The 21,505-nt window shown below is 47.5% G+C and overlaps 1 protein-coding gene across 1 annotated transcript in view; it reads left to right on the forward strand.

The window, feature by feature from the left end:
• CAPN13 (calpain 13) overlaps positions 1 to 21,505 on the forward strand; it is a 40,932-nt gene that overhangs the window by 16,666 nt on the left and 2,761 nt on the right. The window contains exons 5-18 of the mRNA XM_057378194.1: positions 34 to 208; positions 893 to 964; positions 2,684 to 2,769; positions 4,108 to 4,182; positions 5,569 to 5,735; positions 7,187 to 7,332; positions 10,362 to 10,522; positions 11,779 to 11,815; positions 13,381 to 13,443; positions 14,449 to 14,506; positions 15,038 to 15,105; positions 16,626 to 16,694; positions 17,983 to 18,061; positions 20,741 to 20,857. Of these exons, the coding sequence (XP_057234177.1) occupies positions 34 to 208; positions 893 to 964; positions 2,684 to 2,769; positions 4,108 to 4,182; positions 5,569 to 5,735; positions 7,187 to 7,332; positions 10,362 to 10,522; positions 11,779 to 11,815; positions 13,381 to 13,443; positions 14,449 to 14,506; positions 15,038 to 15,105; positions 16,626 to 16,694; positions 17,983 to 18,061; positions 20,741 to 20,857 (1,373 nt within the window). The remainder of the gene's footprint in view (positions 1 to 33; positions 209 to 892; positions 965 to 2,683; positions 2,770 to 4,107; positions 4,183 to 5,568; positions 5,736 to 7,186; positions 7,333 to 10,361; positions 10,523 to 11,778; positions 11,816 to 13,380; positions 13,444 to 14,448; positions 14,507 to 15,037; positions 15,106 to 16,625; positions 16,695 to 17,982; positions 18,062 to 20,740; positions 20,858 to 21,505) is intronic.

Genomic DNA, 21,505 nt, shown 5'->3' on the forward strand with positions numbered 1-21,505 from the left:
TCTTTTTAAAATATTTTTTAAATTTTTCCCTAGGTTGCAGGGCTCCTACCAGAACTTGAATGGAGGCTACCTTTCAGAYGCCTTAGTAGACCTGACAGGTGGAGTCCAAGTGCAGTTTTCATTGAAGGATCCACCTCCTGACCTGGAGGAGATCCTGAAGGCAGCTGACAAATCTCGGTGTCTCATGGGGTGCAGCACCCCGGGCGAGGTGAGCCCCAGTCACACTCCTGCCTGGGTTTATTGTGTTTGCACAAAGGCTGCCCGTTGGAGGGGAAAAGGAAGTCTGTAATCACTCTGTAAAATAGTTACAGTTTATGGATGCCCCAAGGGATCTTGGCAGCACAAAGTAGATAAGGTTGTTTGGTGAGCAATGTGAAGGCAGTTTGGGCAGGTGTAGATGGATTTCTGTCAGAGAGGGGGCTGGGGCTTTTCTCCTGGCTGATTCCACTGCAGTGGAGCCGTGTCCTTGTGCAGCAGGCATGATTTTGGCCTTTGTGATCAGCTTAGCAAGGCCAAAACACACCTCTCTTCTGTGGAAGGATGTTAYGATCACACTGTGACTTGCAGGCTCRTGGTGCTAGGAGCTGGGAAGTTGCAAAAGGCTTTGTGCAAGTTCTGCACGCTCCCAGTCTGACTGCAAGTGACCCAGTCCAGGTCATTCTGCAGCTGCAGCAGCTCGGGACTATTGAAGAACTTGCAAAGAAGWGTGGATCTGTAGCTTTGTTAAATTTCCTGGCTTGCTTATAGCTGTAGTGGGAACAGTCACATTCCTCTGGAGGGTCTCCTGTCTGAGGTGCTGCTGTGGTCAAACCCAAGGCTTTGTTCAGTGCTGTGGCTGTGTGTCCTTACAGTGTGACAGGGAGCTAAAAGCTGTGCTTTGTCCCTTCTGCAGGCAAGGAGGAACATAGAGCTGAGGAATGGGATTGTACAGGGCCATGCCTACACCGTCACAGGAGCTGTGAAGGTAAGAGCAGGGACTTGTTCCTGCCTGAGGTTTTGCAGGGATGATCCATTATAGAGTGATTGCCTCCAGTCAGGGTGATCTGAATGAGCCTCACACTTAGGAGGGATTGTTAAAAGCACACAGTTCAAATTTCAAGAGGTGCAAGGATTCTGGCTCTGCAAGAAGAGGGAGGATCTCTGAATCCATAATGTTTTCTAATGGAAAAGGYAACTTAAATTTACTTTTGTTTTGGGACACTTCAGCAGCAAAAAGCAACATTTCTGGAGATTTTTGTTCCATGCTGACTCTTAAAAAATGTGCTTATCTGTTTTGAATGGAGGTAGAAGCACTGGCTGAAATTGTAGGATTTGTCATATGATGCAAATCTACATTTGTTCAGCTCAATCACAAGCTGCCAAAAATCACTGTGTGAAAAGTAAATCGCTGTTCAAGAACAGCGTTTCTCCATCTTTTAAAGCTGTTGTRCTCATGCAGAACTGCTCCTGGCTGGATATTAATATTGATGATCTGAGAACCAATTTATCACATGGATCAAAAGAAATTAAGGATTTTTTACAGCCAGAAGTCAGAACGTGGCTTAGCCCAGTAAGCTGCAGTRCACACAGGGAGAGTTAACAGTGAAGAAGGAAACCAAACAATAGCTATGCTGTCAAGCAAGATAGCGACAACACATTTGAATCTTGGAACCCAAAGTATTTTGGAAAGGGAATGTTGCTTCCCCTAAGCTATTTTCTCCCTTATCCCTCTCTCTTTGTTGGTTTCCCATATGAGCTTGGCTTTGTGTCCTCTCATGCTGTGGCATGCGTGGTGCCATCATCACAGAGTGCTGTTTCTTGGAGGACACTTTCCTGTAGCCAAGGGGCTACAGAATGGAAAGGTGGGGGCTGCCAAGCTCCAGAGAAGGCCCCAGCTGTCCCTTTGCAGGGCAGGGGCAGAAGGGTCCCCAGTTCTGTTGGAGAAGTAGGTTGCTCCATTCTCCTGCTGCTCGTGGTGTATGCAGAGAGGACAGAAACAGACTTTGTTCCCACTTAAAGGAGTGCCAAGGCATCCTAGGGGCTCCTGTGSGGAATGATCAGAGGCCAGGCCTTTGCCTGGGAAGAGACTGCTGTGATGTTGTGTCCACCATCCTCTGTGTGCATTAAGGAGAGACAGAAAACAAAGGTTTGCCCCTCCTTTCCACTTCCATAATTTTGGCTTCGCTGGCAAAAGTTAATTGCCTCTGACTTCAATCAGTGGCAGCAAAAGGAGGAGAGCCCCAGAAATCACAGCTGTTGCAAACCACAGTGCTGTAGAGACAGACCCACAGATTCTGTTTGCCATCATCTCCCTGTGCTGACTGCTGGCGTTCACTCCAGGCAGTCTGCTGACCTCGTTCCTCAAAGTCTCTGCCTTTGCTGACTCACAGCATCAGATGTGCAGAATTAGGCACTGGAATTTCCCAAGGCTGTTGAATTCATGCAGTGTGACAGGAATRCTGCTGCTTCTCTCTGTGTCAGATATTCACCATCCTCAGGAAAGCAAAATGGGCGCAGTTCTCTCTCACACACCATTCCTTCGCAGTGTAGCAGAAGGCGCTGATTTTTCGCTGCAGTCAAATGAGATCAGAGGTTAAACCTGCTCTCTGGGGTGGAGGAAGATCCATTTTATTACACTTCTCTTTACTGAATATCACAATTGTGAAAAGCTGTGACTGAGTTTATTTTTCTTTCCTCTTTACAGATCCCGTACAAGAAYGGCTGGAAACACATAATCAGGATCTGGAATCCGTGGGGCCATGGGGAGTGGAAGGGGCCTTGGAGTGATGAGTAGGTTCTTAAAGCTTTAATGTCCTAGAGAATCAATATTTTATAAGACCCTCTGCCTCAGACCCATTTTAACAAAACAGATATTTCCAAATCAGTTAATTATAAGCATTATTTMATAACATTATTATAAGCATTATTTCCAATAGCAACTGCCCATAGAAATCCAATCCAGGGAAAACTAATGCAGCCTCRTTAGGCTCAGGTATCCCTTCTTGTCCATCTGTGTGCATTTTACCCAGTGCATAATTCTACATAAGTCATGGATGAAAGAGTTCTTATTACCTGGAGTAAGCTCTGACCATGTCCCTAGGTGCTGCCTGGCTGCWTCTGCTGAATTCTCCTGCAGCAATCACACATCCACCTTCCTCCTCTTTCTTCTCCTCCCATGAGTCTGAGTCTGGGAAGAGGATGGTTAGACTGGTCCATGGAGTAGGGCAGTACTGAACACAGAGGGACAAAAAAGGTCCTTGATTATTGCAAAAGCAAAGTGCCAGGGAATGGCATGAACGAATCTTTTGGATCCTCCATGCAGCTTTGGGGATGCGAGGACTTTGCTGCCTGTGTGGATAATCTGACATCTCTTTCCTAAGGAAAAGAATGATAGAGACTGAACARTGCTTTGTAAATAAATAGGTGTTAGTTTTCCTTTTGGAATTGCCTCAGTGTTCTCATGATTAGAGAGATGTCCTCGTGTCACTCTTAGGTTATTTAATGGCATCCCAGCCCTCCCTGTTGCTAGGACCACACACAGGTGCCCTGCTGAGAAAGGTCAGGCTGGAGTGTTGTATTTGGGAAGGTTGGAGGGTTGTGCAGTCCAGTCCAAGGCTGGGATAACAGCTCTCTGCTCAGACAGCATCCTCCCATCTTTTTGGAAGGGTGAGCTGCAATCCCAACTGTAATTGAAATGTCAGTAGCACGTTCACAGGTAAGCTGCATRGATCAATAAATTATTGATTCACCTGCTGTTTATTTATCTTAAACTCCGCAGAAAGTACGATTATCACTTAATTATAAACATGCTGCTTGGAAACAACACATTTGGCTGGGTAATGTGCTCTCTACGTGTCAGTGTAACATCAGTGCYTCAGAGGGCTCTGCCTTGGTGCCTCACTGACCTCTCCAGCAARGGAACAGGGCTTGGGGGAAAAACTCCTCACCCCAGGGTGGGCAGCTCAGGCACAGCAAAGGCACAGAGCACAAGTATCAAGYACAGTGCTGTTTACAGTTTTCAGTTTGTTTACCCCTCCTGATCCCTCATGATTTGTCAGGCTGGTTAGAGGGATGGGCCAAAGATGGAAAACTGTGCCTCACATCTTGTTGATCTGTTCCTTTTTGCAGCTCTCCTCAGTGGGACCATGTTGAGCCTCAATACAGAGAAGCCCTCCTCAGAAATAAGGACGATGGAGAATTCTGGTATTTCCCTATTGATCTTTTGTCTAACGGGTTTTCTGTTCACCTGCTTTATGAAAAAAGAGTAATTTTGGCAGTTCTCTGCTCTTGGTGATAGCTCAAGGCTATCACCTTGATAGTGTTAGTCATGTACAAACAGCAAATGGGAGATTCTCCCAGCCCTGTGGTTTCAGAGGAAACAAGATCTGATAAAATAGAGTTGGTGAAGATTAAGTAACAGGCTGATAAAAAAAATGAAAAGTGAGAGAGGTAAAGATCCAGCCCYTTAAAACCTGGTCATTTTGCCAGACTGCCTTTCCTCATTAAGTGCCTGGCTTGAACCTTGAACCTTGGACTGACAGATGCTTGAAGAAGAGAGCTGGGCAAGCAGGTCACAGAGCTTGGCCACTCACTGCTCTGCAGGTGCTTGTGGCTTTTCACTGCCTCTGATTACCCTCAGAYACAGCTTAACCTTAGAAAACTGTGATTATTCAGAAAGTGCACCCTTGCCCTGTGAGGCTGTGAGGAAAGCAGGGTGACAGCAGCTGGTCTGAAATACACACGTGAGGCTTGGGTGGAGTGTGAGTGTGAGACAGAGCACTGCAGAGGGACAAAGGCAAGGGATGGTGGCAGAGGTATGCTGGAGGTGGCAGGGCTCCACCAAGATGCTCCTGTGGTTTACTTGGGGCTTTAGGGGCACACAGGGCAGCCCAAAATGCATTGAGAGCTGACCTCTTCTGCAAGGGATCAGCCAGCACAGCTGCAGGCACCAGCAGTGCTCTCAGCAATCCACTTTTAAAGACATGGGGGTGAGTGTGGATACCTCACTGGTGTCTTCACAGAATCACAGAGTGGGTGAGGCTGGAARGGACCACAKTGGGGTCATCTGGTCCAAGCTCCCTGCTAAGCAGGGTCATCCCAGAGCACAAGGCACAGGATGGTGTCCAGATGGGTTTGGAACATYTCCAGTGASGGAGACTCCACAGCCTSTCTGGGCAACCTRTTMCAGTGTCTGCTCACTGCACAGGAAAAGTTCTTCCTCATATTCAGGTGAAATTTGATTGGCACCACTGAGCAGAGCCTGGTCCACCCCCTTGGCACCTTCCCTTCAGATACAGACACTGATGGAGTACCCTCTCAGTTGTGTCTCCTTGAGGCTGAAGAGGCCCATCTCCCTCAGCCTTTCCTCGTAACAGAGATGCTTCAGTCCCTGAACCATCCTTGGTGCCCTCCRCTGGATCTGCTCCAGCAGCTCCGTGTCTCTCTTGTCCTGAGAATCCCAGAACTGGGCACAGCACTCCAAATGTGCCTCAGCAGGGCTGAGCAGAAGGGCAGGATCAGCTCTCTTGACTTGTTGGCAATGCTCTTCTGTCTTGAACTGAATGATGAGATTTTCCTCCTTCTGTGCAGGATGTCCTGTAAAAACTTCCAGGAGCAGTTTTCCTGGCTGTACATCTGTAACAACACCCCGACATTTCTGGACTTTGGAGACGAGCACTGCAYAACGTGGTCTCTGAACAGCTATATCAACCTGTGGAGCCCAGGCCTTCCCACCAGAAGGAACCGCTATTCCTCAGGTAATGGATGCTCACTGCAGTCTCCTCTYCACTGATGCTTGCAGCGAAACTCTGAGCACCGAATTGCACAAGTATCGATTGCCASTTGTTAATGTCTGCCTTTTCCCATTACAGCACTTAGCAGCTAAACAGGCAGAAACAAAGCAACAGTGCTGGCTGCTGAGTTAAAATGGGAGACCTATGATTTAGGAACCTAGACTCTTTAAGTCAAAATGAGCTTGTGTGTCTCTTTGTTCAGCCAGTTGCAGTAGGTGTTACTGGGGACCTCATCAGAAAGCCTRGTGTGGCAAATGTGTAGTTGATTTTACAGGGCAAAAAGAACGCTGAGATTAAATGGATATGAAATGAGAAAWTTGTGCTACAAAGCAGTATTTTTTAAGGTAAAAAGGTCTTTGAGCTAGTAAGACCAGCTGGTTTTACTGCCTGTGCAAGAACTCTTCTGGCAYTGTAAGACTCCAGTCAGTATAGCAGTACCTTTTTTTAAATTTTTATCTTATCTTTGTTTATCTCACTTTTTTTTTTTTTTAAGCAGCAGCATTGCAATTTGGGCTCTGTGTTTTTAATCTAGGATGGTAGTGTGTGATCAGTGAGGAGCCCTCTTTCATTCTCAAACCGTGATCCTTGACTTAGCAGCAAGCAGGTTTTAGCTTGCAGATTTCAGCATCCCCTCCTAACCTGATCWCTTCAAGGTGTGAGAGCAAAGCACTGCCTGTGCTGCTGCACTTGTGGTCACTGGGACTGAGCAGGGAGGTGCAGGGGCTCAACTGAGAGGGTCTGGGCAGAGACATTTTCCTTGGACCTGTGTTTTCTAACAGCTCTTAGTAAAGTTCCTGTCCAAGAACAATCGTTCTAATTTGCAGCTTTCAAGCCCACCCAACACAGGGATCTGGCGTGAAGTCTAGTCTGCTGCCATCTCAGTCCTTTTCCCCCAGTTTGGGCGTGTCATTGTTTTTATTTTTTAAATCAGGAATGCTTCCTGTTAACCAAAGCCTTGGCCAAGAAGCAGCTGTTTGTCTCTGGTGCTTGACATTAACAGGAAGGAAGGAGAGGATACCTTTGCACCATTTTGTCTTTTTCTGTGTGCTTGCCATCTCAAAGCCACRGTGCTTTTCAGCTCTGCCACTGGGGCAGGTGCCTGATTAAGAGTCACTGCTTTGCTGCTGCTGGGAAAATGTGCCATGTAGGTGAAGCAGATGTAGGGGGTTGAGAAATCCACATGACTTCTGTGACTTTGTCAGAGGTTTCCAAAATGATAAATGTGCAATTAGTTCAACTCCAGATGCCCCAAGTTCTAGTGCTCATGTGTTGACTGAGGTGCTCTGTTGTATTGAAAGGATCTTGGAGCAGTGWCTCCCTGTTCCTCTGGGTCCACATAAGCAAGACTTTACACAGTGGGCTGCTGCTGGAATGTCTGTGTGCCTACTGTTAACCCATGAACACTTTCTCAGCAGGTGCGGTTTCAACAAACCCTCGGTATTTTTTCAAAGTGCTAGATCACGACCCAAAAACCTATAACGTAGCGATTTCACTCATGCAAAAAAAASCTGAGCATATGCAGGACAAAAAAAACCTGAAGATTGGCTTTTTCATCACCACGGTAAGCACAATCAGATATGGTGTGGGCCCTGTTGTTCCCTGTGTGGTTTATTATCTGTGYGTGGCAGTGAAAGGCTGGATTGCKTTTGGGTCTGTAAAAATGTCAGTGTGTGGAGTTAATTTCTGTRYGCCTTCTGTTGTAGAAACCCACAGYAGAAGCMGAGTTAAGCAGGCTTAGTTTCTTTTATTCACGTCTTAAGGAACAAAGGTTGCACTTTTAGCTCTGTAGCATCCCAAAATAGCCCTGGGAAGCTCAGGGAGTCCCTGGGTTAGAAGCTGTGCCARGGCAATGTCCTCTGTACCCAGCAGCACTGGTGACATGCCGTGCTGGCGGGGCASAAGGCGTGACAGCCAGCACCAGCCACAGCCCTGAGCACACTGCAGGTATGGGAAGCAGATGGTCTCTCGTTCCCCAAAGTGGGCCTGTCTTACTCATCCTCCTGTTTTCTCTCTGAAAAGCTGTGTAAAAACATTTACAGCATACATGGGAGCCTGTGCTCAGTACCAGTGTAGAGGAAATCCGCTCACATACCTGGGACCTCCACTACAATTCCTCTGGGYTTTTTTCTTGGAGGTTGTCCAGAGGTTCTTTTTCTAGCTGTTCCCAGAGCATTACCAGGCTTACTGAAAGCACAGTTGCCAGTGTGGATGGATGGATACCTTTCCCAAAGTGTGGGAGGCCATCATTCTTAACCCAAAGACTAAAAGGGAAGCAGGGATTGCTGTAACCCTGATTTCACATTCTCCTCGTTACTGGAGAGGTTTGCCCTAGTCCCAGGCTTTAAATAATTGATGCCATAAGTTTAACAGTCCCTCATAAAGGAAGAGCATGGCTTTGTAGCTCATAAAAAAAACTGTGTCTGAGAAATAAAAGATGTCATTAAAGGAGCATCCCTGCAGCAGGTGGAACTCMCTGGCCCTGTGCAAGGCTGTCCTCTGCCCTGTGCAGGTGTTGATCCTGCAGGGCTCCCTGGGGCCGGSTGTGCCACTCAGAAAGAGCTGCTGCTCCTGGTAAATGGGGAATTGCTCCTTCCAGTTCCTTCCAGTCGGGACACAGAGGTCCCTGCATGCTCTTGCACAATGCACTCTACCTTGATTAGTCACCCTTTTTAACAGCAATGACCTTCACGGGGAGATGATGATGTAGGTCTTGGTTCCCTCAAAAGAGAGGTTATTTAATCGGCAAGCAGACTAGGAGACAGATTTTCTCTATTCTTGCTTTATAGTTAAAATTTTTCTTCCCCTCCAGTTGATGCTCAGGTGTGTTTCCTCTCTCTTGGTTWTGTTCCCAAGGATGGATGAGCCCTGATGAGCCTGTCAGGCCTGGGTTCTGTGGCCTCTGTGGGTGAGCCCACAGCTCACCTCAGGCTCACTTTGGGCTCAGGTCACCTGGGTTTGTGACCTTTTCAGTGACCTCGTGCATGGGAACTGAAGAGCAGGGCCATAACAGAGCATTACTGGGGGCACAGGATTACTGTGGAGCACCTGGGCAGTGAAGGCAGACTGCTCTGCCACAGCACGGCTTTTATTGATGTAATGATATATATAATGTGCATATCCACACAGAGGGCTGCACAGAAAATACTCCCTCACCGACACACTCTAAGTATTTTAATGTAAAAGCTGGTCTGCCAGCTCCTCACAACCAGCCTGGTGTCCTGTCCAGGTAGCAGCAAAAGCCAAGTCCAGGAGCTCCAACCAGAGCAGGTGTGAGTGCCATTCCCTCCGTTCATTTCCCAGTGTTCGGCCTCAGTGCCTGAGGACAGTCAGAGCATCTTTGAGTGGAATTTTACAGGGGGTTTCTTTGTACAAGGAAGGTACAGTTGGTAAGATTCATGTGGCCTCACCCTTCCTCCCTGGTCTGCTCTCACTGCTGTGATTCATTAGCAGCGCCGTCCATTGTTCGGTRCCTTTTGAGATGAATCAAATTGTTGCTGTGAAGTTAAAGGAGCATTATCCCTGGGCAGGATGAGAGGATAAYGCAGTGCAGGCAAGGATGCAAACCAGAATGGACATATCTGATAGCTCTAGGAAGCCTTTGATTAAATATAGACGTTGGACACTAATACACGGCTGTGAGGGAAGTTTAATGTGGTGTGATAGAGCTGAGAAATGTATAGAGGCTGATTCTTATCTCTGATTCCATTGAGATATTAATCTGCCTCTGCTTTTTACCAGAAGGAATGGGGAATAAGGCTCAAAAGCGAAAAAAAGAAAAAAAGTATTATACCATTTATTTTTTTGCAGCACTGCCCATTTCTATCTGCTCAAGATCTGACCCATAATACTTGGCAGTCTGTGTACCTCCCAGACGTCTGTAACAGTAGTCATCCTATTTTTTTTTCCTTCCAAAATAGCAGTTTTATGTTATTGTCTCCCAAAGGCATGGCTCATAAATAACTCTGCCACGCTGTATAACCATTCTAAATGGAATTTATACAGGCTGATATATTTTGGGGAATATGTTAAGGAAGGGTTTTTTATTATGCTATCTTTACATGTCATCATAGTAATAGCTGTTGCATTRTATTTGTTTCATCTCAGCAAAAAATACTGGAATAACAGATGGAAGATCAGAATGCTAAGATCAGAATACTCAGTTTTCTTGTGACACTTGCTGGTTTGGATTGTGATTCTTGAAGCATTGTCRTCTGGGTGACATGCTTAGAGGGCTTTCTGACCCCTTTGAGTCACAGAAGATCTCAGGCAATTWATAGTAAAATAGTTCATCCTTGATTCCTTCACGAACTCCAGTCTGCTTAATRTTAATTGAAACTCTCTTCAGATCTTACATTCGTTTTGCCTTCTGTTTCTTTCAGCTCCTCCACCTTTGAGCAACTCTGACATGTCGTTGAAAAAAGTCTGTCAGTGCCCTGGATGGGCTTTCCAGGATGCTGGGGAGGTGGAGGAGTGCCACATGCAGTGTGTATTTAGAGAGGGGTGGGAATGTAAGGCTGCAGGGAGTGTGCTYTCTGATTTACTTGGCTTCTTACCAGGAAGGGAACACAACTGGCTGTATTTTTCTTCCAGGAGAACTCCAGAGTTCTGAAACAAATTTTTATCCGGACTCGAGATGTGACCAGCTTCTTCATCTTGAGCCCAGGAACCTATGCTGTTGTTCCTGCTGCAGCAGAGGACCAAGAATTCGAATTTCTCTTACGGATTTTCATAAAGAATCAGGTCTACCCTGAGTAAGATGATATTCACTCCTTRAATACTCCGGGCTACAGTGTGCCAGGACTCAACTGTTTAATTCAAGATAACTGATGTGGCAATTTGCTTTTTGGAARGGGGTTGGGAAGGCACAGAGGAGGGTAAAGCACTGTGTTGRGGGGATCAGRTGTGCAGGGGTGGCCAGGGCAGGRCAGGGGCTCATCTCAGCCACAAAGGGTCTCAGCTTTGGTATAGAGAGCCACACGAGAGAGCAGTAATCGAGATGTGTCCTCCACTCCTGGGTGTGGGGACATTTCTCTTTGCTGAAGGGAGGACTGGGAGCTTGTTTTCCTTAATTCTCAGCAGCTGTTGGGTAGTTTATCATGTTCAGCCGGCTGGGTGCCAGATGGATCACATCCCATTCTGCTGGGAGCGGGTCCTGGAGAAGCCAGGAGCAGTGAAAGGCTTTGATCCTTCCACTCAGCCACCTCACAGACAGGCTGGCAGGGCTCAGGCATGAGAGCAGCCTTGAAGATGAGTTTAGTGAACAATGGTATCTTGAGTTCATGCAGTGGCAGCTATTGCCACACACACATTCATGTTCCCTGTGAATATCTGGGTGTGGTTTACTCAGGGAATCAARCCCCAGTGACCAGCAGGCATCAGCTGGGCAGTGGCTTCCCTTCAGAAAGCTTCACAGTGGATGTGATTGTAGCTCTGACCTCACTGGGCTGTATCTCAATAATGAGATTGCTTTCTAGGCTTTGGCCTGGCTAAAATAGCCCAGACCCGACTGAGGCAATTCCTGAGTGATGGAAAGCAAACATGAGGAGTCTGCTGCTGTGGGCTGGACTGCCTTCAGCGGGATGAGTCATGTGTGGGACAGCTCAGCCCTGGAAATGCCCTTTTCAGGAAATCTTCTGACTCTCACAGACCTTCCGAGCCAGGCCAAGGGTGGAAATGACCTTCCAGTGATCCTTGCAGCACTCACCTGTATAAAGGTATATAGGTATTTAGGTGTGTAACAGAGGCAGGCTCTATTTCTCTACCAAAAGCAAAGCTAAAGCACTGAATGTGGTTGCTGAGTGTGCCTTAGGAAGGRTGACCCTGGCCCAGTTTCAGGCAGTCTGCAGACATTTAGAAGGTGTTGCCTTTTAATAGCCCCCATGCTATTTTTCCTCCTGGGCAGAAAGAAAGGAGGTGAAACATTTCTGTGGCACAAGGCAGGGCAGCTCTGTCTTCTGTGTGGTGAGGCCTCTTTCCTCCCAGTTTGACTCTWGTAACTCTTTTCTAGGAACTCAAACTCCCTGACCAACCCAGTGCTGCCAATGGTAAGAGCTTGAAACCGGTGTAGGCTCTGGTGGTGGTGAACARATCCCAGACCCCTGATCGTTCGGTCACCTCTGCTGACTCCTCTTTATCTTTCTCCCTGTCCCAGAATTCGACCCTGGCACCCTGCAACCTTCTTGGGAGAGCAGGGCACCTCTCTGGAGAGATGGGACTGACAGAAAAACCCTTCCTTTTCACATATTCCTATTTCAGAGCCTGATTTTTAAGGAAACAGGTCTCRTACAGTCCCTTTATCAGCCTGTCCATCTGTCCTTCTCACCTTACCATCTTTAACACTTTGACCAACCAAATATAGCAGGGGAAAGGACACTTAAAAGATTCTAAATGCTTGCAATGTCTGTGAAATGGATATATATCTGTGGGGGACAGAGAGGGAAACTGTATTCCTGTGAGTGGGGTTGGAAATGCCTTTCCCATGGGAATGACTTCATTTAAGTGCTTGTACCCTACAAAGCACAGGAGTCCATAGGGGTGAGACTCAAAGCAGATTTCTTCTGATTTTCATCAGGTTATGTTCAGAGACAGAGACACAAAGCAAGTTACACTTTGAAACTGGYTGCATCTCTAGCTCAAGCCACATTTTAGCCTGTCCAGCCCAGCTACAATGGGTTGTTTGATTTCCTTGCTGTGAGCTGTGCACGTTGCCAGGGCTGGTCCGGTCCATGCTGGTCCCACCAGTGAAACCCAGCCAGGAAGAGGCTGCTGTTTACAGCAGGGCAGGTCTTTGAAGCCAGAGGTGTGAAGCGGCTTCAGGAGAAGAGAAAGCAGAGTCCTTTCCTTGAGATTCATTTTCCAGCACACAATTAAGCCCCATCAGAAGGGCAGTGTAAGTGGTGGCTTATTCTCTGCTTCCACTGACAAGCTGTCAGTTTATTTGGCTGTGTCCATAGCCAATCTTTTAATTTTGATGAATTGTGGTACCCACATATTCTGCTCTTGTTCAGATATTTGGGCTTCTTATCTCACACAGAGATGAAGGCATCATGCAGGGTTTTCGGCTTAGTTTTTTTTTGAAAATTTTATTGTGTTGAGGATAATTCCCCTTAATGCCTGGTGGATCTTTTCACTGGAARGTTGAAAAAATTCACTTGACCACTGAGTTGCAATTGCTCAGGTACAGTGGAGCCTGTCTTGGGGCTGAGAAGTACAAGAGAAAGGAAAGATCAACTCCTACTCTGTTTTCTTGGATCACGTGCATCTTCACGTGCCCCAAGCCAGTGGTCCATTGTCCACCAATAAGGATTGGGCTTTGTATCTCTATACTCATGTATTGACTTGCTGAATTCCACTGTGGATATGTTCTGTCATCTTCCTTAGGCCCTGAACTTCTTTCCAGTTTTACTGAATGCCAATATCCAGACTATGCTTCTTCCTTCATTGCAGTGGCTGTTCCTCCCTCTTGGTCCACTTTATTTTGGGGATTTGAAAACTGCAGCCTCTGCTGTACATTCACTGCCCCTCTGAAGTGCTGTTTGGATTGGCAGACTTTCGCYTCCAGTTGTTTTGTGACTGAATTATTCATGTTTGCACTTTGTCTTTGATGCAGGACGTTCRAAGACAGAGCCAGGACAGCTCCTATAAGGCTCTTTTCCTAAGATACGCTAAGCAGGTACCCCATCTAAAACATCTTATTAGAAAAAAGTAATAAAAAACAATGTGGACTTGCAAAAAGGAAAACTGATCTATGATGTTGATACAGATCCATTTAGAACTTTTTTTTTTCCCTGAAATGTAGCTCCATCCTCAAGTGGATACCCTGAAAACGGTATTGATTGACCTGCCAAAACCCCCAGAAAAATGGGACATTCAGCTGGGATAGATTGTCTAGTGCCATATATCAGTGGAATATTGGAGATTTATAGTTGTGCTGGTGATGGGCTTGCATGTGTACTTTCTTTTTTTTTTATTTTTTTTTTACTTTAGTTTGTTTATTTGCTGAAAGCAATTAAAAAGCCTTGGGTAGTCCCCCCCCCCCCTTCCCCTCATCAGCATCATTTTCCATTTGCCTCCTCAGCACTTGGAAACCAGACATCAGTCAGCATTTGAGTAATTGATTCCTGCTCTTTCAGAGCCAGGCTCTGTGTTCACAGGAGATGCTTTTAATGGTTTAATAAACTGTTATAAAGAACTCCTTGACTTAGTCAAGAGGAAAAAAATCGCTGTCAAAAGTCTCTGCACAATGGCCCTCTGGCAGTTAATAGTTACATCAATGCCTGAAGGTGAAAATGAGCCCGGACTGGCACGCCGGGTGCCCCGGGGGTGACAAGGGAGGGAGGTGGCCGGGATAGCTGGTGGTGCCTGTGCTCCCAGTCCTGCTGTGCCAGCCCATCCACATCTCCCCAGCTCGGGGCTGGAGGAGCCCCATCCCTGCTGGACAAACCCCGTGGCGGTGGCAGTGCCTGAAACCCCACTGCAGATCTTGTAGAGAGGGACCAGGGGTGGTCCAGCAGCGTGGAGGTGCTGTGCTCCCCAGGAGATGCTGCTGCTGCTTTGATATACAAGGAGAGCTTCTCCTTGGCTGTCACAACGCCTGAGAAAAGAAGTTTTGGGCAAAAGTGACACAGGGGAAAACTTTATGCTCACAGATCTCTCTTTGTGTTTTACTTTGCATTAGGGCTCAAGCATTGATGCCTCGCAGCTGCAACAACTCCTGAATGAAGTGATCTTGCAAGGTAAAGCTTTTACAGCCCARCTAATGTCCTTGGTGCTTCCCCATCCTCAGACTAGAATTAGAGGATTTAGTGGTGTCCTCCTGACTGTCCTTAAAAGCTCCTCATTGTGTCTGGCTGCACTGWGAGATCAGAGCGTGAGGGGGCACAGCTGGAGGGCTGGAGACAACCCAGCCATGCACAAGTGCTCTTGGGACTCRCTAATTCAGCATGAGTGGCCTTTGTCACTGTCATTTCCCTTCTCCTTATTTCGAAAGGGAAGGATTTCTGTCCATGCAGGGTGGTGGACACTGACTGTGCCCAGTAGCCACCTGTGAGCCCAGACAGGTCCTTGGGGAAGGGAGACGTGTCTGAGATGTGCAGATTCCCTGAGCCTGGCACAGAGCCCTTCCTGCTGAACCAGAACCTGAACCAGAGCTGGGATTTTCCAGCTGTGTGAGCCTTCAGCCTGGTGTCCTTCCCCCACAGCGGTGTCCCCATGGCTGTCACACCCCTTGCTCTCGCTAATCCCTTCTGTTTTGTCCACCCTTGCAGATGAAATGACCAGCCTGGGAGGGAGGTTCAGCTTTGATTCATGCAGAGGCATTTTGGCTCTGATGGATGTATCCTTTCAGCAGRAGCAATAAACCTCCCTGGTGCTGCCCATCCTGGCCCTGAGCTACGGCCGAGCTGAGCATCCCAGTGTGAGATTCTGCAAGTAAATATTAGCCCCAGTCCCCCATAAATAACTATCCCACTGGCTKTGCAGGGCTTTGCTGTGCTTGGCCTGGCTCTGGTGAGTCTGCTGGAAGCTGAGGATCAACCTCCTGCTGCCAGCTGACCCTTTGCTCTCGTTTTGCCCTCTCTGGGACTTGGCTTTGCCCTTGGGTGGGGATCTYGGGCAGAGCWGAGACAAGGAAGCAGCRCAGAGCTTGGGCACAGCTCAGSTRTTCTGGGATGGCACTGGAGTGGGCTGACAGGTGTCAGGGGCAGAAGCAGTGTCACTGTGACCTCCAGGCACTTGCCTGGCAGCCCATTCCAGTGTATGTTTCCCCTCAGCTGAATCTCTCAGTGTTTTTACTGTTAACAAGACAACACAAGAAATGCATTTCTGGCCATTGTAGAACAAGAGGGCTCCTTGATGAAATCCTGTGTTCTCCCTCAAGTGTTTTCTTCCCTCCTGATTGCTCATTGTCTCTTTTYCTCCATGCCTTGAAATAACTTTGAGACATTTTCAGACCTTTAAAACCTGCCAGAAAATGAATAAAAATGGCCAGAATTCCCTCTTTTTTTTCCAGCTCCCAGCATCTAGCCAGCGAAAGAGGCTTTTCTCCCTGTCCTGGGATAAGTGGGCACTGTGAATGCACGGCACGTGCAAAGAGCTGACACAGCCTCTGCTCTGCTATAATTCAGGATGGATTTTTAATTCTTTGGCCTGCAAATAACCCACATACAGTGTGACCTACCCTGGCCTGCAAAGCCAGGATCAGCTTTTTCACTCAGGTTTCAGGACAGTGGCTCTTGTCTGCTTGTATTTCACTGGAGACGAGTTTTGCTTTCAGGGAGTTTCCACCATCCACGTTAGGGTGGGTGCTGTACATCTGCCCAGAACTCCTGAATGGAGGATGGAGTGTGGGAGCACATCCACTGACAAACCCTTCATCATTCCAGGGGGATGCCTGCTGCCACCCCTGCTCTGTTCGTGGCTCAGAAGCTGCTGCTGCCGTCTGACAGGAGGCATCAGGATCATCCCCTGGTGCTCTGGGCTGCTCAGTGCCTGTTCTCCGGGAGGATCCAGCGAGAGCAGATCGTGCGGTGCCGTGTCACAGGCGAGGCCASGGGGCTGTGTTCATTCCCGGGGCTCCATCGGTGCTCCGGGGCTAAATGTCACTGCAGCTTCGCTTGCACCGTATAAATAGAAACCTTTTGTTGTTTGTGAGCGCAGGCATGAGCAGCTGCACAATGTGACAAGGAAGGTGAACTTAAACACAACTGAGAGCAGAAAAACTCGGCTTTCTCAACGTGAACAGGCAGAAGAGGCTGCATCTCGCGTTTAGTTCTGTGGAGGCAGTCAGCATCCTCGGSAACAAAGGCAGCCAGGTTTAGCTCTCATTAAGTGCTCGATTCTTAACTAAATGCACAGCTCAACTCGAACGGAAGACTCAACCTGCAGGAGTTCGGGAGCCTCTGGCAAAGTTTCATTAAGTACATGGTATGGGAGGAGGCGGGGTTTCTCTCTCTTGGCCGTGGATGCTGTGGAATTCTGTGGATTCTGTGGATGCTCTGGGTGCTGTGGATGCTCTGAGTGCTGTGGATTCTGAGGATGCTGTGGATGCTCTGGGTGCTGTGGGTGCTGTGAATTCTGTGGATTCTGAGGATGCTGTAGATTCTGAGGATACTGTGGATGCTGTGGATTCTGTAGATTCTGTGGGTGCTGTGGTTGCTGTGGTTGCTGTGGATGCTGTGGATTCTGAGGATTCTGTGGGTGCTGTGGGTGCTGTGGATTCTGAGGATGTTGTGGATTCTGAGGATACTGTGGGTGCTGTGGATGCTCTGGGTGCTGTGGATGCTGCAGATACTGTGGGTTCTGTACCCTGGGGCATTCCACAGCAGGGAGCAGATGCTCGGCGCTATCCAAGCGCTGCAGGGGAAGCCTTGCAGAGRTTGCTGCTCAGTGGGTCAGAGTTCCCTCTGTTCATGCAGGGGAGGCAGCAGGGTGTGTAAAGTGCTCCCAATGAGCAGCTGAGGCTGTTCCAGCACAGAAAACACTGAGGGGAAACGTAGGAAGGCCAGTTAGGCTCAGAATTTGATGGAAATCTCTGTGTCYGTGCCACCAACTGGCAGTTGTTTGTTTTTTGGTTTGTTTTGTTTTTTTTTTTAAAGAGATTTCTGAGTTGAAATGACTTCTTGAACAGTCATCTGAAAAGTGTCGTTTCTCATTGCTGAAGTTTCTAATGGAAGTGTATAGAATCTGATGAAAACTTGTCTGGGAGAAATGTCTCTGCTCTGGGATAAGTGTTAGGTCTAGAAGCAGTGAGCATGGCATTTGGTGTCCCACATAAATTTATCAGGGCATGCAAGGCAGCTTCTCTGTGTTGGGTCCTTCTCCCTCAGCCCTGGTGCAGGACAGGAGGGTTTCCTCAAGACTCAGGTTTGGGTGGGTTCCAGTTTGTTCCAGCCCTCTTGAGATAATCTGAGACCTCCCAGTCTAGCTCCCTGTCTCAATATGGTGCTCTTCCCACTGRCAGCGCCTCAAATATGGCTTGTGGTGCTTTAGGAAAGGAAAAAGGCTTCTGCCCATGCCAAACTGTGGGATTTCTTACACAGAAACGTTCTGCCAGAGCCTTCTGAAAACGGGTCTCCCCTGTCATGGCCAGCCCATCTGCTGAACTTCCTTGCAGCCCATTTATTAARGGAGGAGAACACACATAATCAGTTGTAGCAGTAAGTGTGGAGAATGCTGATAAGGGCTTGAAATCTGCCTTTCCCCTGTATTTTAGGACATCTTCAGCAAGGAGGACAGAAACCGCTCYGGGTTCCTTGATGTTGCTGAGCTGAAGAATGCGGTACAGGCAGCAGGTACACCCGTGGGTGACAGGCAGCYCCCTTCCTTGTCCCTGTGGCAGCGAGGGAAAGATGGAAAAAGGAAGAGGAAAGAACAAAGAGCTTTAGGGAGAAAGTGGCTTGGATTTCACGGAGATGCCAGTTATATCMCAGCTCTGCTCAGAGGTCTGGGCTGGGGAGCCAGCAGAGATGCAAAGATATCTGCGAGGTCACGGATGAGACATCCAGTAGATGAAAGGAGAAAGGAAGAGTRGATTCTTGCACTTGCCCCAGTTCCCTCCAGGGCAGTGGCTAAGTCTAGAAGGGAAAACCACACTGACAGGCATTTATTTAGTTTGCACTGACCTCTGTTGGCTACTGAGTGCTGAAACTCKTAGTGAGTGCTCGAGTGAAGCTGGGTCGTCTCAGCAGAGGCTTTGTGCATGAAATACCCGTTTSACCCAGCGATCCCATTGGAATTGCACAGTCGAGAAGCTCCCATCTGGCTCCCTGGAKCTCGGAGGGTGCTGTCCCAGAAGGATGCTGGTGCAGGATTGCTGTCCCTGGACGCCATTAGCTGGGGGTATGCATGTGTAATTTTTTTTTTCTGCTGAGAGCTGGGCAGAACATCAGCATCTGTCGAAGAGTGCAGCACTGATGTGCCAAATGTCAAAGGCGCAGTTGCCAGGGCCATTCTGTGAGAAAGATGCTCAAGTGTAAAAGTGGAAGAAAATTGGTGCATGGAAAAGTCCTGTCAGCCAGAACAGTGCAGCTGTTTGAAGGGATAAAAAGACACTGTTAAATGGCAAATTCAATACATGTTTGGCTACAAGTCATTCTGAGCAGGGAAGAAAATTAGAAGCTCATTCTTGCTGCCCTCTGAGCCAGGCAGCTGCATTTGAATCTCACTTGGCAATGGGATGGTCCCTGTGCTGGCTTTTAAGCAGGAATCCCAGAGGGTGTTTGGGAGCTTGGTGCTGCCTCTGGGAATGATATTAATGTATCTAAATATGGCTCCTAGCCAGCTGTTCCCTGAAGTGTTCAKTGCTTTTCCCAGCAGAACACTGCTTAATTTTCACTGTTTTCCCAATCCTTCCAATAATAATAATGGATGGGAGTAGAGCAGGTCAGCTGCAGTAACAGCAGTATTGCCCTGAAATGCAGSAGCATYGGCCTCATCTATTCACAAACTCCTYTTTGGCAACAGCGAATGATTCAAAATAATTTTTATAAATAGGGAAACATCAAGTCTRTATTTTAAAGCTTGGCTGAAACCAGAGATAGGACTCCAGCAGGTACAAGGTTTGGGGAGTAGTCTTACAAACCAGCTGAAAAATCTTGGGAACAGTGAGGACTGACCCTTCAAGTCTTGTTGATGAGATTAATTGAGAGATGTTGCCAGGTAAGCAGATTTCAGAGCAACTATAACCCAGACTGACCAGGCCAAATTGTTAGTGTTTTACGAGTGTAAAACATGTTTACAGCATCCCATAAGCAATGTTTGCTGGAATCTGCTCTCCAGAGAGAACTTGATTGAATTCCCACTGTCTCGCAAAGGTTAAAAATAGAATTCATTGCTCACTGCTGCAGTAGATTAAAATTGAAATCGAGGAAGACATTTCAACAATTAGATTTATTTTTAATTACTATTTTTACTTCTTATTAAAAGAATCAAATTTACCTGATTTTCTTTAAGCCCAAATGGATTTCCATTCTTTAATTATTCAGCATTGTGTACCTGCTTCCTGCTGGAGACCTCCAGCTAGGCTCATGCAACCAGAGTTTGCCAATGGTGGTACTAAACCCCTTCCCTCCCTCTATCTCTCCCTACACAGGTGTGGAGAAGCCATAGCTTTTATTTCTGCTTTTTCAACTAATTTAGCTCCATGATGAGTTCATTTAAAACTGAAAAGTTTAGAGCTGGTTGAAAAAGCAGGAAAGTTACTTCACATCCAGCTGAGCTACTAAAACCTGGAGTGAGCAAATGAGACTTTTCTGAAGTCTCAGAGAAGGCATTAAACCAAAGCTATCAGTCCAGCTCTCTGCAGAAAATTTCCCTTTTGTTTCGCAAATCAGCTTTTAGTGCAAAATATATTTAAATCATTCCTCTTATATAGCCAGCACATTTAGGGTAGTTTTATTTAACTAATAAAAGAATCATTCTAAAAAGCAATTTTTGTTCATTCAATTGAATACCAATTTCCATCCAAACAGACTGTGACACAAATACTGAATAATCAGCTAATAAAAAAGAAATGCACCCTTCACCATTTTCTAATAGAAGAGAAAATGTAAAAATTAAGAATCCCAGGCATGCTATGCTGCATAATAGCACAAGCATGCGGCATCTGCCTCTTTAGCAGGAAGAGCCAGTGGTTTTGTAAATGCTACAAGACTTTTACAGCTATGAGCCAAGGAAAATCACCCTTTCTGACAGAAAAGAAAAGCTAAAAAGGCAAAACAAGATAACGCTAGATGAGTTAGCTCAGTGCCTGCCGATTGCCGGCTTAAGCCACAATGGGACTCCGAGAGTGAGACGSCTTTGGTTTCCATTACCCTACCCAAAATCTCCGGCACAGAGCTGGGGAGAGGCTTGCTGAGCCGGGAACGCGTGCCGGGGCGGGGGATGTCCCCCGAGGGTGTCCCCAGGCTGCTGGCTCTGTTCAGGAGCCACCAGAGGCGGTCCGTGCCCTCACGGTGTGTCCCTGTCCCCAGGTCTGGCCGCCAGCCCGCAGCTGCTGCGCCTGATGTCGCTGCGCTACGGCGATGCCGCCGGCAGGCTCGGCTTCTCGGACTTCGTGTGCTGCATGCTGCGCCTGGACACCATGAGCCGTGAGTGCAGCAGAGCCAGGGGACACGGGGCAGGTGACAAAGCCACCTCACAGCACAGCAGGACACGAGGGACACGCCACACAAGGCACAGGAACGCGTGTCTGACAGCGTCGCTTGGATGTGACAAACCTGCCCCAAGCCCTCTGGGCAGCCTGCTTGCCAGGAGCYGCATTTATCTCCCCAGATTTATCTCCTGCCCACCAGAGCTACTGGCTGATGGAGCTTTAGTGTTCAGGAAAATTGTCTCAGTTTCCAGGCAGGAGAAGGTCCAGCATCCTCAGGAGATGAACAAACCTGTGCCCTGTGTTTCATCCAGCCATTGTCTGCCACTTGCAGGGAGGGAGCGGCTGTGAATTCAGCTTTTGCCTGRACGTGAAATTCTGTTTTACAAAASCATAATTTTTGCTACTCTAATAACAAGCCTTTTGACTGGAGATATTGGTAGTTAAACAAAATCAGCAGTTGTGACCCGTGTGCTAGAACATCGCTGCGGCGATTTATTTCATCTGTGGAATGAGCYGGGTTTCAGCAGTGCGTGGAAACGAGCGTTCATTTTCTCCCTTGTGTTTTTAGCACTGGTGTTTAATGGGCCAATAGTGGTCAGCAGATCTGCCTGGATGACACTGCCTAAAATCCCATTTCAAGGGA

This window comes from Malurus melanocephalus, unplaced genomic scaffold, assembly GCF_030028575.1.
Source record: "Malurus melanocephalus ecotype Western Australia unplaced genomic scaffold, MMel_1.1 scaffold_345, whole genome shotgun sequence".
Lineage (NCBI taxonomy): Eukaryota > Metazoa > Chordata > Aves > Passeriformes > Maluridae > Malurus > Malurus melanocephalus.